This window comes from Gopherus flavomarginatus, chromosome 23 (genome assembly GCF_025201925.1).
Source record: "Gopherus flavomarginatus isolate rGopFla2 chromosome 23, rGopFla2.mat.asm, whole genome shotgun sequence".
NCBI lineage: Eukaryota > Metazoa > Chordata > Testudines > Testudinidae > Gopherus > Gopherus flavomarginatus.
In genome coordinates this window covers 11928570-11946271 of record NC_066639.1, presented here as the reverse complement: position 1 = coordinate 11946271, position 17702 = coordinate 11928570, and the positions used below count along the sequence as shown (strand labels likewise).

The following is a 17702-nucleotide window of genomic DNA, read 5'->3' as shown; positions in this document are numbered from 1 at the left end:
GATCTTAACACAAGGAAAGCAAACCTTTTCCCCACCGTTGCCTCTCCCAGGCTTCCCCTCTCTGGGTTACCCTGGAAGACCACTGTGATTCAAACTCCTTGAATCACAAAACAGAGAGGAAAATTCACCTTCCCCCCTCCTTCTCTTTCCCCCTCCCAGACTCTCCCTGAGAGAGAAATTAATCCTAACACAGAGATAAATTAACCTCTCTCTCCCTCTTCCCTCCTTTCTCCCCACCAAGTCCCTGGTGAATCCAGACCCAATCCTCTGGGGTCTCACCAGAATAAAAAAACAATCAGGTTCTTAAACAAGAAAAACTTTTAATTAAAGAGAGAAAAACAGTAAAAATTGTTTTTGTAAATTTAAAATGGAACAGGTACAGGGTCTTTCAGCTATAGACACGGGGAATACCCTCCCAGTCTAAGTATACAAGTACAAATTAAAATCCTTACAGCCAAATACACATTTGAACTCCTCCCAGCCAAATACACATTTGCAAATAAAGAAAACAAACATAAGCCTAACTCACTTTATCTATCTAGTACTAACTATTCCGAACTTATAAGAGCCTGTATCAGAGAGATTGGAGAGAAACCTGGTTGTATGTCTGGTTCCTCTGAGCCCCCAGAGTGAACAACCAAATTCTAACAGCACACACAAAAACTTCCCTCCCTCAAGATTTGAAAGTATCCTGTCCCGATTGGTCCTCTGGTAAGGTGACAGCCAGGCTCACAGATCTTGTTAAGAGATATGAAGTACTTCTGTTTTATTAACTCTTACTTATCCGTTTATGACAACTATATCCACGGGCTCACCTTTAGCCACATGCTTGTTAACTCTCCCAAAGAATTATAGTAGATTCGTGAGGCATGATTTTCCTTTACAAAAACCATGTTCATTCTTCCCCAGTGTAAGAGGTGGCAGACTCACCTGGTGGCGCCTCCTGCTGGTTACCTTGGGAATTAGCTCTCCAGCCATCCAAGTACTCTCTGCAGGCCGGTGATCTCCCTTACCACAACTGGCCCCCTGTCCCTCCCAGGATCCCGGTGCCCCTTTTACCCTGGCAGTACTCCCACAGTTCTGGGTCTCCCCCTCTCACAGGAACCCCCACCCACTATCCGTACTTCACCTCAGTCTTGGCTACTGCCCAGTCTTCATCTAGCCCCCATTCACTGGGGCAGACTGCAGTATGAGCCACTCATCACAGGCAAAGGCGTTTGGACCTGCCACCTCTGCTTCCCCATAGGCTGCCCCATTGCAACCCTGCATCTATTCAGCCTATAGTCAGGCCTGCAGCCTGGGGCTTTCCAGGCCAGAGCTCCCAGCTCCTCTGGCCCTTCCCCAGCCCTGCTCCCAAGCTAGATGTCTTGCTTAGGTCCCTGCAGCTAGACACTTCTTTCACTACAAGCAGAAGGAGACTGACTGGGCTTCTGGCTCACAGCCTCTTATAGGGGCCAGTTGGACCTGATTGGGGCATGGCCACAGCTGAGCCTACTTTCCTCAGTCAGTCCAGGCTTCTTGCCCCAGCCACAGCCCTCTCCTGGGCTGTTTCAACCCCCGTAGGGCAGGAGAGAGTAACCACCCCGCTACATCCAACAAAGACTCTTTAGCTATGTGTCTAATAATTGGGCTCTACAATTTCATCCAATGTGCCTGGTACTGAAGTTAGCCTTAGTGGCCTGTAATTGTCAGCTGCCTCTCTGGAGCCTTTTTTATACACTGCTCCAGGCAGGGACTAACGGCAGCCCCAGACTTTCCCTTTCTCCCTTCTGGGAAATCAAGTTCAAGTTCTACAAGGAGCTAAAGAAGCCTCAACCCTGCATCTGAATTCATGTCACATTTCTCACTAACCGACACAAACAAATGTCATTTCAATCCCAGGTGAGTCCACTTCAGTAATTCCTCAGCCCCATTCCTTCACTCTCCTGCCTTAGCTTAAGGCATTGCGCCATCCTGTGGGCATTTCATGTCCCTCCTCAGTTTCACATACAGACACAATTTCCTTTGCTGTTCAATGAACAGCAAAACCTTTCTGTGTCTCTAGTCTGAGCCAGGGCATTCAATTCCATTGAAACCTTCTCTCCTGCAATGGCAACGGTCAGACAGAGGGGACATGGCCACCTTCAGCCCTGACAGTGAGATATTCACTCTCCTCTTTCTTCAAGCTGCTGCTGTTAGTCCATAAAACATGTACCATGGAATAAAAAGCTGAGTTTACTCCAGGGTGAGGAAAGAAAGGAGCCACCAACACCCCGAAAAATCTCTGTGCCCCAGAGAGAACCTGCCCCTGCTATTGGAATCACTGATGTGCCACAGCTACAATGGGGAAAGTATCTGCTCCCACGGGAGTATAGCTCAGTGGTAGAGTGTTTGACTGCAGATCAAGTGGTCCTTGATTAAATCCAAGTGCCCTCTAATAAGCCTCTTATTTTTTTATTTTTATTTTTGAAAAAAGGGAAAACATATTGATTTCAATTCTCCACTATGTTCAGGAGTGCCACCATATGGGGATGCTTGAAATGAATGTAAACACTGAACATTTCGCTATCCAAATGCACAAAAACCTAGCAAATCTGTCCATCAGCTGAAATCAGTTCCAATCCTCTAAGTGTCTAGTTTATGTTTTCATCCTTTAAACAAAGCGATCATAGGAATGTACATTTGCAGATCCCTCTTCTCCAGGGCTGTGCTGTGCAGAAGAACAAGAGCCACGTCCAGTTGGGGTTCAGGAGTCTGATGAGCAAAGGCAACTTGGTGCAGGACAAAGTCACCAGCACTTTGGCTCCTTCCCATTCAACCAGCAGCTGGGCCCCCAGGACAAGTCATGAGAAGAAGACAGTGGCTGTGAGCAGGAAAATAGCCACCGAGAAGCTGGCTAAAGCTGTCAAGATCCTCAGGAAAGTCACCATGCCCATGTCTAGCATGTACTGACTGCAGTGGGGAACAAAAAGGTAGAGAAAAGCCCTCAAATGTTCTAAACTGCCACGCCCCAGAAGGTGATCAAAATCCTACCTAAAATCAAGACAGGATAAGGTGAAGGTCATCTCCAAAGCCAGGGCTAAGAAGGTAACACTGAGAAAGAAGTGAAGAGATTTCCATTGGGATGACTCCTGCTCCCCTAATGGCTCTTTTATGAATCACCATGGACCACCCAAAGAGATCAAAGTCCTGCAGGACAAACAGCCTCATGGACAGTATAATGAAGTGGTGGCAGCGGGGAGAGGTGTTTCTCTTCCAGAGGGGAAGTGCCGTGTTTTGTGTAACACCTGCCAGGTGAGTGATGCCCTGATAGGACAGTTGCCCATAGCTCCCACAGGAGCTCATTCTCTTTGATCTGCTTCTGCTATTATTTCAGAGCCTGCACTAGTGGGAGTGTGTCCCTGTCACTTCACCAGCTCTAGAACAGGCTCTGTCTGCACCCCAGCTCTGATTAATCCCACTTTTTAATGTATTCCTACTGCGATACTTTCCCAGTTCTCTGCCTCATTCTAACATTCCAGTCAGAGACTGAATATGGGAAGGAATGGACTAATTTCTGTGACATTCGGTAAGTTGCCATGGTATGTGACTGAAACCTCTGGTGGAGGTGGGCAGGAGCCTGTTACACACACAAAATAGCTAAGCTTTACCAAACTACCTGCTACACATTCAAACCTTCCTGTAAACACACAATAGAAATTGGGGCTCTGAGAAATGGCAACTTGCCTTTAACAGAGATCATTGTTTTCTGTACTTCCAGAGGCATTGAAATAGAAGCACATTACCTTTCAACAGCTGCTATTTCATGATCAGCAGCAAAGCCTCTGTCAATTTACCACCCATAGAGCTGACTGTTTCTAACTGCAGGGTTAGCCAGACCATTCAGTAACATTATCGCTCTTTATAGACTAACAGACGTTTTGGAGCATGAGCTTTCGTGGGTGAATAACCACTTCATCAGATGCATCTGACGAAGTGGGTATTCACCCACGAAAGCTCATGCTCCAAAACGTCTGTTAGTCTATAAGGTGCCACAGGATTCTTTGCTGCTTTTACAGATCCAGACTAACATGACTACCCCTCTGATAATTATCGCTCTGTTTACAAAGCCTTTGGTTAGTGACGAATCATGAGACTTATCCTTTCCTGCTGTAATTCCACTGACTCCAGTGTTCTCTTTGCCCAGTTCTGGTTCCAAGAAAATAAACAAATTAAAACAATTTTCAGAACTAACATGCTGTGGGAAAGTGGAAATGTTGATAGCTCAAATAATTCAGTTTCTTCTGCTTCTTGTGTGTGTCTATCTGCTTTGTGTGTGTGACTGGTGGGGCTTTTTGTTTGCTCCAGGCAGGTTCAACCCTGTCAGATTTGTCTGTGGGGAGGGGCCAGAGAAAACAGACACCCTGGCCTTCCAGGTTGGGGTTAGGCAAAGGAATAACAACCCTGTCCCATAAAAAACAAAATATGTTACAGAAACAGTGGTAGGAACAGTGCTAGAGAAACTGGTAAATAATCACAGTGCCCAGGCTTGAAGTAATCAGAAATACAGAATTCAAAAAGCAAAGCTCAGGGGATATTTGGGGTTTATGCTCTGAGCTTAACCATGTGCTCTAGTACAGGGAGCACTTTTGGAAGTCTCCCATCCCACAACTGGGGAAAGGAAAAGGATTCTTAGATTCTAGCACGGATAGAAGGATAGTGATGGGAAATAAAGGAATCCCTCTGACTTACCCTAACTACGTCTGTTGTTACAATGGGTGAAATGACATTTTTCCCTATCCCTGCCCTGTTCCTGCTCTTTGTTATAGTTCAATATATTTTAAGTGCGGAAAATGATAATAAAAATATCTGCTCTCCAGTACAATGTGAAGCAACATCAGAGCAACTGGGAATGAAACAATTTGTTCCCCAAGGGAGAACTCGATGACTAAGAATTGCTTTGAAATGGGGGAACATTGCTTTGAAATGGGGGAACCCGTGATGCTCAGGGTTAATTTAGACTAGGAACAGTGATGGAGTTTAGGTCAGGTCAAGGGGAAACCTAATGCCAACCACTGCACCTGGGCTGCATCTGTACTACAACTTTTTACACCAAGATCACTAACTTGAGCAGCCAACGCCATGTACAGTCCTGGTGGATGGAAGGCACAGGTAGTTTTTGCCTCAGTGTACCTTGCTGAGATCAAACCTCTCTCCCTAATCTGGAACTGATGAACATTCCTGGCTGGAGGGACACACACTCCTATGACTCAAAAGGAAAGGAGTTGATAGAAAAGATCATAGGACTGACCCCAAAGAAGGGTGAGCTGCAAAAGGCAGAAGAAGGCAACTGATTTGGTGGAGCTGAGAGACCACGATGAAGATGATGCAAAATCATTATGTGGGAATTAGCAAATGTGATTTTTTTTAAATTGTGGCCAACCCTAGTCAAGGGATTTATTACAATTCTCTCTCATGTGGATTTTCTGATGTCTAGTGAGCCTTGAGCAATGACTGAACCTTTTCCCGCACTCAGAGCATGTGTAGGGCGTCTCTCCTGTGTGGATTCTCTGATGTTTCATAAGGTTTGAGGTCTGATTGAAGCTTTTCCCACACTCAGAGCATGTGTAGGGCTTCTCTCCTGTGTGGATTCTCTGATGTCTCATAAGGGCAGAGCTCTGACTAAAGATTTTCCCGCACTCTGAGCATGTGTAGGGCTTCTCTCCTGTGTGGATTCTCTGATGTGTGATAAGGTTTGTGCGCTGACTAAAGATTTTCCCGCAGTCAGTGCATGTGTAGGGCGTCTCTCCTGTGTGGATTGTCTGATGTGTGATAAGGTGCGAGCTCCGACTAAAGCTTTTCCCACACTCAGCGCACGTATAAGGCGTCTCTCCTGTGTGGATTCTCCTATGTGTGATAAGGGCAGAGCACTGAGTGAAGTTTTTCCCACACTCAGAGCATGTGTAAGGCTTCTCTCCTGTGTGGATTCTGTGATGTGTGATAAAGGCAGATCGGTGAATGAAGCTTTTCCCACACTCAGTGCACCTATAAGGCGTCTCTCCTGTGTGGATTCTCTGATGTGTGATAAGGTGTGAGCGCTGATTGAAGCTTTTCCCGCACTCAGTGCACATATAAGGCGTCTCTCCTGTGTGGATTCTCTGATGTGTGATAAGGTTTGAGCGCTGACTAAAGATTTTCCCGCACGCTGAGCAAGTGTAGGGTGTCTCTCCTGTGTGGATTCTCTGATGTGTGATAAGGTTTGAGCTCCGACTGAAGCATTTCCCACACTCAGCACATGCATAAGGTTTCTCACCTGTGTGGATTGTCTGATGTCTGATAAGGGTAGAGCTCTGATTGAAGCTTTTCCCACACTCATGGCATGTGTAGCGTGTCTCTTCCAAGTTGATTCTCTTGCTTGTTACAAGGTCTGAGAGGCTACTAAAGTTTCCCTCTGGCCTGTGCAGAGTCTCACAGGCTTTTGTCTTCTCTGGGAGTGCACAACTCCCGGAAACAATCCCTTTGGATCTTCCTGATAAAGTTCCATGTGGTTCTCCTTGCTCAGCATCTTCCTGATGGGGTTTCTCCTCCTCATTCTGACTCACCATCTCATCACCTGATGGGAGACAGAGAGAATCCAGGCATAGATCACTACCTGCACAGGAAAGAAAGAAAATCTCAGAGAGAGGAATGGAAAAAGGGATGAACAATCCAAAATACGTGCGGGAGAGATCAAACCTATCAGGAGCTGATTTTCCCCAAAATCTTCCCCAGAGGAGAGAGGAAGGGATCAGTTTTGGTCTGCATCTCACGAGAACACTCAGGAGAAAGTGAGCTCGGGGAGCGCCCTGCTGCCAGTTGTCAGTCAGAATAGAAGGGAAGCCATGAGTCACATCTGCCATTACGTTTCCACATCTGCAGGGAACAATCCTGAACTTGGAGAGCTCACAGGGTCTTTGTAGGGCATCCCAAATGTTTCCTGCATTCCCACACAGTTGTTGAGTTGGTTTAACCAAGTCCTCACCTGTGCAGGCAGCTCTTGGAAGGACTTCTTTCTCAGAGCCTTGGAGGTCTGGGACCCACGGTTCTTCCCCTCGTTCCAGCTGTGAGATCACGTCAGGTTTGGAAACTGGAAACCCTACTGCAGGCAAAGAAAACAATGGAGGTCAGTGGAATTTGTGGGATACTTGTCACAAAGAATAGTCCATGGTTTTAACTCCCAGCTCATTGTTAAGCAGTAACATCCCAAGGCCAGCTTCCTTGGCTCAAAGTGGCAGGAGAGTTATTATGATTTTAAATCATATTCATTACATTAGTGCTAAGGAGCAACTAAAAGTGGGTCCCCATTGTGCTAGGTAAAGTACAAACACAGAATAATAGATGGCCCATGCCCTGAAGAATTTACAGTCTAAATACACAAGACAGACACAGAATGGGGGAAGGGATAGAACCCACTGTTAAAATAGAGATATTCAGGCCTGCTTGTAAAGCATATTGTTTAAGAACTTAGGTGTATTTTTATCACTTAGCTACTTACAGAAGTATGAAAACAAAGCATCAAAATCACTGTTTGTATTTGTAAGGGCCTTCTCTTACTGTGACAGTCTGAGGCCTTGTTCTTATGCTAAGGCCTTTGGCTAAGCAGCAGGGGCAGCCATAAGCTGAGAAGCGAAGGGTCACATCCTCACATCCCAAACCAGTCACACTGAAATAAGGTGCTATTGGGCTGTTACGAAGATGATCCTGTCCGGGTAGCACCCATCACCACCAGATAAAGAAACAGATCTTAAGATGGTTAAAGAAAACTTTGTTTGAAAGCAGCCTGTTTGGCAAGAAATCACTTCTCAGTGCTTGTGGTTGTGAAACCCTCATTTTTGTATTCTTTTATCTTTATGGCCACCACTTTTACAATGTTAATCAGTCTGGTTTTCTAATTGTTTTTGTCTGCTGTACAATTAATTTTGCTAGGTTTAAGTTAATTAGGGTAGTGGGATACAATTTTATTGGTGCCACTAGGTAGAAATCTTCTTGCTTGAGGCCTGTGTGAACCAAAGTACCTCCATGTTAAAAGCCTTTGTGTTAGCCTCACTAAACTTTTGTAACCTTCTGTATTAATGTGCTGACTGTAACCACCTGTGTTATGAGCTGACTGCTAAACAATAAGGCCGTAGTTAGCAAGACCAGTTAGTACTAGATATCGCTCATGCTAGATAAGACAAATGAAAAACAGATGTTATGTCCAAGGTCATATGCATGAGAAAGTAGCTTACACAATGGAGAAGTAAAAAAGAAAAATACAAGGGGAGGGGATGTGATGCAGTAGGGACTGTCTGTGTGGGGAGTGGGAGAGCAGGGGAGGACTTTAGGGGATGGACGATGCCAGGGCCTGTAACCTGAGCTAGGTAAGGGAGGGGAAAGGTTAACACCTTTGCCCGGGAAGGGGACAAAGGAAGGGAGTGGCAGGAGGGAAGCAGTTTGAGTTTGGGCTTGGGGCTGTGTGGGCGGAATTCAGGGTATCTTAGCTAGGATCCAAGCACCCTGAAAGCCCAGAAGAACTCGGTGGAGGGGTCCTGACTGTGCCTGCAAGCCCTGCTGTAACCTGTGTTCCTGTTGTCCAAGAAACCTTCTGTTTTACTGGCTGGCCGAAAGTCACTGTGGGTCCCTGGAAGAGGGGTGCAGGGCCGGATTCCCTCACACTCCGTGACAACTGGTGGCAGCAGTGGGAGATACTGCACCCCGTGGACGACGCTTCCTGCAGTAAGTGACTGGGGAGCAGTAAAACGAAGGGGTGGTTAACCCCTGGGAGTGTGTGCTCAGTGAGAAGGACTTTGCAGTAACAGGGTCCCCCTGGGGATTGCAGTGAGCGGTCCCAGGGGCGGAGGAGTCTGCAGCTCGACCCTGGCAGAGAGGTGGTGACCTAAAGAAGGGCTGGTGCACTAGGGGTCCCCCTGGAAACCATGAGGAGCGGCAAGCACCCCGGCCTGTAAGTGGCCAGCAGGAAGATGTATGCCAAGCAGCGCAAGTGTGACCTGGTGGAGCTGTGCAAGCAGAGGGGGCTGCACCCAGGGAGGCCCACCAAGGACCAGCTGATTGCCCAGCCAGAGCAGGGAGACCGCATGAATGAACGGAGCCCTGTCTCTGAGGGAAGCAGCCGGGCAGATGCAGCGCAGGCACCAGTGTCTGTCCCCGCTGGGAATGGTCAGCTGGCGGACGAGGGCTTCCCGAGACACCCCCTTCCTAGGCCTAGGGGAAGGGCGGGGAGGAGCCCAGTGTATACCGAGGGCACCGTGACACCCCCGGCCAGCAGGGGATCCTCCCGGCGAAGCTCATCCCCCAGAAGGGGATCCTCCCGGCAACGCTCGGCATCCGTGGAGCGGATGCGGCTGGAATATAAAAGGGAGAAGCTCGAGTTAAAGAGGCAAAAGCTGGAGGAGAAGGCGAAACAGCGTAAACATGAGGAGAACCAGCGTAAACATGAGCGGAAGGAGAAGGAGAAACAGCGTAAACATAAGCTGGACCTGGCCCAGCTGAGGAGAAGTGAGGCCCCAGCTGCGGTGAGGAAGGGGGGACCCAAGCCTACAAAGAGCTTTGATAAGCACTTGCTGCCCCGGCGTAAGGAGGGGGAGGACATAGATACCTTCATGACGGCCTTTGAAAATGCCTGCGAGCTGCACAGGGTTGACCCTGCAGACAGGATTGCAGTTCTCAACCCCTTACTGGACTCCACAGCCGTGGAGGTGTACAGCCGACTGAAAGGGGCGGAGGCAGGGAACTACGAACTGTTCAAACAGGCCCTGCTCCGCGAGTTTGGGCTGACTCCTGAGATGTACTGGAAAAAGTTCCGGAGCCAGCGTAAAACCCGTGAGGTCACATACCTACAACTGGTCAACCGGGCGCAGGGGTATGCCCGCAAGTGGACAGCTGGGGCGCAAACTAAAGAGGACCTGATTGACCTATTCATACTGGAGCACCTGTACGAGCAGTGCCCATCCGACTTGAGGCTGTGGTTGATGGACCAGAAGCCGGAGAACCCACAGCACGCAGGCCAGCTGGCTGACCAATTTGTGGACAGTCGGGCAGGGGCTGGCAGGGAGGAGTCTCGAAGGAGCAAGCCTGCCTCAACGCAGAGAGAGAGTCATCATGGGACCTCCCAGCGGGGTCCTATGAAGAACCCCCCCAAAAGGGGAACATCCAGCGGCAGGTCCCTCCGACCCACTCAAGGGGACCCACGAGACGTGGGCTGCTATCGCTGTGGCCAACGAGGTCACATACGGGCCCAGTGCCCCAAGCTCGGGAACAGACCAAGCAGACCCAACCCGCAGAGGGTGGACTGGGTAAAAACCCAATCAGAGAAGGGGCTACATTCCCAGGAAAGCGGGGCTGGCAACATACCACCTGTGGATGCTCCAGGCTCCGGGTTTTTGGTTTACCGGGTGGGCGCGGGGCTGCCCCTCTGGAAGGAGTGCATTGTTTCCCTGGAGGTAGATGGAAGGAAGGTCACTGGGTACTGGGACACAGGCGCAGAGGTGACGCTGGCCCGGCCCGAGGTGGTGGCCTCAGATCGGATGGTGCCCGACACTTACCTGACCCTGAAGGGCGTGGGCGGGACCCCATTCAAGGTGCCCGTGGCAAGGGTACACCTGAAATGGGGGGCCAAGGAGGGCCCCAAGGATGTGGGGGTACACCGATATTTGCCCACTGACGTGTTAATGGGAGGGGACCTCGAGGACTGGCCTAGTAACACCCAGAGTGCCCTGGTTGTGACTCGTAGTCAGAGTCGGCAAAGGGCACTGCACTCTGACAACGGGGAAGGTACTCGACCCGAGGTGCAGGACCCTAACCCAGGGAGCGGGGAACGCCCAGGGGCACGGTTCAGAGAGGCTGCAGCCTCAGACCCAGCCAGCTAGAGAGAGCCGGTCCCCATCCCTGTCCCAGCTGCTGAGTTCCAGGCCGAGTTGCAGAAAGATCCCTCCTTGCGGAAGCACAGGGACCGGGCTGACCTTAGTGCGGTACAGACCATGAGGAAAGATTGCAAGGAGAGGGTCCTGTGGGAGAAGGGGTTCCTGTACCGAGAATGGGCTCCCCCAGGGGAAGTAGAGTCATGGGGGATCAGGAGGCAGCTGGTGGTTCCCCAAAAGTTTCGTCACAAGCTGCTGTACCTGGCCCATGACATCCCTCTCGCAGGGCACCAGGAAATCCAACGCACCAGGCAGAGGTTGCTACAGAACTTTTACTGGCCTGGGGTCTTTACCCATGTCCGACAGTACTGCCAATCCTGTGACCCCTGCCAGAGGGTGGGGAAGGCCTGGGACAAGGGGAAAGTGGCTTTGAGGCCTTTACCCATCATAGAAGAACCTTTCCAAAAGGTGGTCATGGACATAGTGGAACCCCTCAGCAAGATGACCCGGTCAGGGAAGAAATACATCCTGGTGGTGGTGGATTTTGCCACTCGCTACCCCGAGGCGGTGGCCTTGTCCTCTATCGAAGCAGACACAGTGGCAGATGCGCTGCTGACAATTTTCAGCCGGGTGGGGTTCCCCAAGAAGGTCTTAATGGACCAGGGGTCCAACTTCATGTCGGACCTGCTCCGGTCCTTATGGCAGAAATGTGGGGTCCAGCACAACTGGGCCTCAGCATATCACCCCCAGTCCAACGGGCTGGTAAAAAGGTTCAACGGGACGCTGAAGATAATGCTAAAAACATTTATGAACCAGCACCCGCAGGATTGGGACAAGTACTTACCTCACCTGCTGTTCGCGTACAGGGAGGTACCCCAGGAATCTACCGGGTTTTCACCTTTCGAACTGTTGTATGAAAGGCGGGTAAGGGGGCCCCTAAACCTGATGAGGGACGAATGGGAGGGGAAGGCCGCTCCCGAGGGAGAGTCAGTGGTGAAGTATGTCCTGACCTTCCGGAAAAGACTGGCCGAGCTCATGGGCCTGGCCAGGGAAAATCTGGCCCGAGCCCAGAGGAGGCAGAAGGTCTGGTATGACCGCACGGCATGGGCCCGTGCCTTCGCCACCGGGGATCAGGTGATGGTTCTCATCCCCGTGAGGAGAAACAAACTCCAGGCCGCCTGGGAAGGGCCCTTCAAGGTTATCAAGCAACTGAATGAGGTAAACTATGTGGTGGAGCTGTCAAACCAGGCACATCACCGTCGGGTGTACCATGTGAACATGATGAAACCATACTATGACAGGGGGAATATGGTGTTGGCCGTGTGTGGACATTGGGAGGGGCAGGGAGATGACCCCTTAGTAGATCTATTCCCTGGGACAAAAGCTGGTTCCCCCTTGGAGGCGATTCCCCTCTCTGATCAGCTGACCCCGGGCCAGCACGCTGAGATCAGGGGGATGCTGCATCTATACCAACAGCTGTTTTCCAACCAGCCTGGATGCACTAATTTGACGGTCCACCAGGTGGAGACCGGGTCACATCCCCCTATAAGATGCTCCCCTTTTCGGGTCACTGGTAAAACTGCCCAGGATCTTGAAAGAGAGGTCAGGGACATGCTGGCTTTGGGGGTGATCCAGCCATCTTCCAGCCCTTGGGCCTCGCCAGTGGTGCTGGTCCCCAAGAAGAATGGGTCAATCCGGTTCTGTGTGGACTATCGAAAGCTCAGTGCCATCACCGTATCTGATGCCTACCCTATGCCCAGGCCTGACGAGCTCCTAGACAAGCTGGAAGGTGCTCGGTACCTCATCACTATGGATCTCACCAAAGGCTACTGGCAAGTGCCGCTGGACGCAGATGCCAGGCGGAAATCGGCCTTTATCACCCCTCTGGGGCTCTATGAGTTTCTGACCCTGCCCTTCGGCCTCAAGGGAGCACCGGCCACCTTCCAGCGCCTGGTGGATCAGCTACTGAGGGGGATGGAGAGTTTTGCCGCGGCGTATATTGACGACATCTGCGTCTTCAGCCAGACCTGGGAGGACCACATGTCCCAGGTTAAACAAGTCCTGGACCGACTCCAAAAGGCTGGGTTAACAGTAAAGGCTGAGAAGTGCAAGGTGGGGATGGCTGCAGTATCTTACCTGGGCCATCGGGTGGGGAGTGGCTGCCTAAAGCTGGAACCAGCCAAGGTGGAGGTGATCAAAGACTGGCCTGCTCCCCAAACCAAAAAGCACGTCCAGGCCTTTATTGGGATGGCGGGGTACTATCGAAGGTTCATGCCCCACTTTAGTGCCATAGCCGGCCCCATTACTGAACTGTGCAAAAAGGGGAAGCCAGACAAGGTAATCTGGACTGAGCAGTGCCAGGAGGCTTTCCGGGCGCTGAAGGAGGCTCTGGTTAGTGGCCCAGTTCTGGCAAACCCAGATTTTGACAAACCCTTTATGGTGTTCATCGATGCCTCAGACACGGAACTGGGGGCGGTGTTAATGCAGGAGAATGAAAAGGGGGAAAGACACCCCATCGTGTACCTGAGTAAGAAGCTGCTACCCCGGGAACAAAGCTACGCGGCCATCAAGAAGGAATGCCTGGCCATGGTATGGGCCCTTAAGAAGCTAGAGCCATATCTCTTTGGGCGACACTTAACCGTGTATACCGACCACTCTCCCCTGACCTGGCTGCACCAGATAAAAGGAGCCAACGTCAAGCTCCTAAGGTGGAGCCTGCTCCTGCAGGACTATGACATGGACGTGGTCCATGTGAAGGGAAGTGCCAACCTGACAGCGGATGCGTTGTCCCGGAGAGGGGGCCCTGAACTTCCCCAGGTCACTGGGCAGAGTGACCCTGCTCAGTTCAGTCTCGAAGGGGGGAGAGACGTGATGCAGTAGGGACTGTCTGTGTGGGGAGTGGGAGAGCAGGGGAGGACTTTAGGGGATGGACGATGCCAGGGCCTGTAACCTGAGCTAGGTAAGGGAGGGGAAAGGTCAACACCTTTGCCCGGGAAGGAGAAAGGAAGGCAGTGGCAGGGGGGAAGCAGTTTGAGTTTGGGTTTGGAGCTCTGTGGGCGGAATTCAGGGTATCCTAGCTCGGATCCAAGCACCCTGAAAGCCCAGAAGAACTCGGTGGAGGGGTCCTGACTGTGCCTGCAAGCCCTGCTGTAATCTGTGTTCCTGTTGTCCAATAAACCTTCTGTTTTACTGGCTGGCCGAAAGTCACTGTGGGTCCCCGGAAGAGGGGTGCAGGGCTGGACTCCCCCACACTCTGTGACAGGGTATAAATACTAGTGCCCCACCTGCGTGCGGACGTGCAGGATTTGAGATTGTTATTTCTCCCTTGCACCTTATTTGAGCTCTAATAAACTTGTGTTTTGCTTCTCTACCCCGGTGTGTTTATTGGCGCGGCACACCGGGCGACGGACCCCGCCCCTCCGCTGTTGCTTGGCCTCGGGCTCTTTGTGCTGGCAACAGTTCTTGGCGCTCAACGGTGGGTTAGAGGCTGAAAATTAGCCTTGCCCGGATCCCTCCTGGTGGTCAACGGATCGCGGCAATGTCCGACGCCCAGTGCACACCGGTGACTTCACCGGGGGCCTCGGCGGAGAAACAGTTCGACCGACCCCGGAGGGCACAACGGTGTAATGCGCTCGAGTAGTGGAGAAGCAGTTGAGGGCGACGGTGAGGAACCGGTCCCTTCGATAAGGTAGGAACAGTTCAGTAGTGTGGACTTTTGCCCGAGGCTGGGGACAACCAGTCGTTGTAATTCGAGGCTAGGGACGCCCAGTTGTTGTAATTCTCATTAGACGATAGAGCATCATATAATGGGTCAAGGGCATGGTATGAGGCGCCAGGTACGGTGTACACCCTTAGAATGCATTCTAGTGAATTGGAAGGTGTTTGGCTCGGATCCAATAACCAAGAATAAACTGAAAAAGTTCTATACAGTAGACTGGCCTCAATATCAACTAGAGGACCAGAAAAGGTGGCCACCGGAAGGATCACTTAATTATAACACGATCCTCCAATTACTCCTGTTTTGTCAGCGAACAGGTAGTTTCTGAAGCTGTTTGTGTGAAGAGCTCTTGTAAAAAAAATCCCCCACTGTAGTTCCTGTTCTTCCCCCTGTCTGGCGAGTGCAAGGATTCAAAAGCAGGTTAGGGATAGTGCAGAAACAAAGAAGGGACCTGTCTAGAAAGGGAAGACCCTATGTCCTAGTGCACTCTCTCCCTGTTGTAGCTAAAAAGCAAGATCAGATGCAAAATGGTACTGGTGGCCAGTGTGAGTAACTGTTACCGGAAGACGCCCAGAGTATCCTGTGAAGCCCGGTAACTAGTGGATCTTTTGGAGATCCAACCCATGGTGGGCTGACTCGGCCTGGCATCATCCGGTGAGGAAGCTACCTGGGTCTAGGAGCGTGTGTACCCATCTTCCCTCCCCCTTTCCTTTCCGTGTGGGCTACTAACAGTCTAATCATCTCACTGGATGCAATCAGATAAGCGGTGCCATCTCCCAGAGACTAGCCGACGCTCTTTGTTGAAGGGAGGTGTAGGAGAGTCGTGGCCATCCTCGTTAGCCTCTCCTGTGTGAGTACCCTATAGGGAAAAATCCTTAGTTTATAAGCCGTTAGTGCAGACAGGGCACCTTCCCTGTGTGTGTAAGTGGAAAATGGGTGGGGGACAGTCTAAACATTCCACCTCACCCCCTAAGGGTACCCCCTGCATATTACATGTACGTACATTATGGTTCATCAACCTGCAGGTATTTAGAAAATTGGAATATTTACACATGTAAAAATCCATCTAAACAATGCCCACTAGAAGGTACTTCAATCTAGATAAGATCATACATCTAAGAGGAGCGTTTAATCACCAAAAAGCCCTGACACAGCGTGAGCAAATTTGTCTATTGAGGAAAGGAACAGGTTAATTTGAAATTCAGCTTAGCCCAGGGATAAAAAGAAAGTTGCTCTGCGTTCAAGGTGAAGAATCAACGCAGACTATGCTAAGTACAAAGAAAAACTGCTTTTGGCCCCAGATGGCTGTGAAGAAAAAAAATATAGACAAGAGGCAAACCAAAGGCAATGCAAGTTACAGAACTAAGATTTCATTTGCAAAGCTTAACTGTCCAGTAAGATCCAACAGTGTGCCTTTGTAACCCTGGAGCCAGTGTGGCTTGGTGACACCAAAGAAGGCACAGGCAGCCGACCTGGACTGGAATCTGTGAAAGAGATGCCGCAGGAGATTCCAGGGTGTAAGAGAACAGCCCTCCCAAGAGCGGAAGCATGTTGGAAATTCTGGACAAGCTGTATACAGGTTAATCTCCTGTGCACCTCTCCCCCTTCTCTGAACATTATACACAGACGTGGTCAGTCTGGACATACGTGTGTGAGTATGAAAGGGGCTTTGGGCATTAATGTTTTCCTGAGTAATGTGGGAGCGTTGCCAACACTCTCCGTTGTTGTTTTATTATTTTATTAATGAAGCTTTAAAAATTCAGTTGTATGGTGTGTTTTCTTTATCTTCCCCCAACAATCCTGTAGTGTCAGTCTAATCACCTGACACGAGGGATAAATTGGTAACAGAAATTTGTCACAGTTTGGTGAGCAGTTAAGAAGGGGGAAGCCCTGAAGAATTTACACCATCTATTTGTTTTACCCTTGTTATTTTATGTTTGCTTTGCTTGGTACTGTTGGTGTTATATGTTGAGAACTGCAAAGTAAAAGTGAGCCCTAACAGGATAAGAAAACGTTATCTGGTTCTGGTTCTGTTCTGTTTAACCAGTTACTGTTGTTTTTCTGCTCTGTTCATTTGGGCGTTAGGTGGAACTGAACCTCTCGTTCGTAATTCCTCGAGGTGAAAGCCATTGCGTGCAATGAAGCTCTGAGGTCGAATTGAAATCCTTCTGTCCCGTCCCCTGTAGCGGTTAGTGTATAGAAGTGGGAAAGCCTGGTTTAGACTGTAATTCCCTCTGCTCTCTGTGTAATTCTCTTTTCTGTTTAAGTGTCAGCAGACAGATGAATGGGTCTCTGGGTAAACCCTCTAAAGAGGTTTGGATTATATCTTAAGTAAATGGCCTTTGCCCAATGGGCCATGTGTTTTTGTCCAGGTGACAAGCCTCACGAGGGATGACTCGGTTAGTCTTGTAAGTTAAGGGAAGAGTACAGGAGGGGTGGGGGCTAGTTAAAAAGCCCACCCTCCTAGCTAAACTGCTAGTGGAACAAGTTGGTGCCCATGGAAGGGACGGTTCAGCAAAAAAAAGCAGGATCGGGCCCAGGCGGGCAGGCAACAGACAGAGAGATTGGAAAACAGATTGGAAATCTTTCAGGGTGTAGTGGAAGAAAGGAGTCAGTAAGTGTAAGCATGGGGATTTCAAATACCCAGGACTTACTTGGAATGGTAAGTTAAGTTAATAAAAGCAGCTGTTGGAAAACAAGCAAGTAATTTAAGGGAAAGTAAGAAGTTAACTCTGTAGTTGCTGAAGGGAACAGCAGTTGAACTTTGTAAAAATGCTAAAGAAGAAAGTTCTTGGTGTCTGTAAAATCTTTGTAAATAAATTCAGGCAAAGAAATTATTGGATTGCAATCATTTGATTTGGCTATGAACAATTTAGTTAAATTACCTGAAGGATGTATACAGTGTAATGTAATTGAAAATCTGGGTTGCCTATAAAACAAATACAAGAAAATATGGGGTAACTCCTCTGTTTTGCCTGAAGTCAACAAAGGTATTTGTATATTTTAAGCAATAATTGTCTGCCCAGAAGGGGTAGACCTCTGTTTTTTTTGTCTTTCAGATAATCAGAAAAAACTGATGCCAGCTGAACAGCATTCAACGTACCATGCATTTACTGGCACAATAGGAATTA

At 49.6% G+C, this 17702-nt stretch overlaps 1 protein-coding gene across 12 annotated transcripts in view; it reads right to left on the bottom strand.

Moving 5' to 3' along the window:
• LOC127039351 (zinc finger protein OZF-like) overlaps positions 1-17702 on the bottom strand; it is a 1232974-nt gene that overhangs the window by 1018787 nt on the left and 196485 nt on the right. For 9 of the 12 annotated variants that reach the window (XM_050932910.1, XM_050932911.1, XM_050932912.1 and 6 more), the window contains 2 exons: positions 6980-7096; positions 5479-6610 (listed from right to left, as the gene is read on the bottom strand). In XM_050932910.1, coding sequence (XP_050788867.1) covers positions 5479-6610; positions 6980-7096 — 1249 coding nt within the window. Of the gene's footprint in view, positions 1-346; positions 6611-6979; positions 7097-17702 lie in introns of those variants that run through there. The other 3 variants (XM_050932907.1, XM_050932921.1, XM_050932916.1) reach the window with 3 other exon arrangements.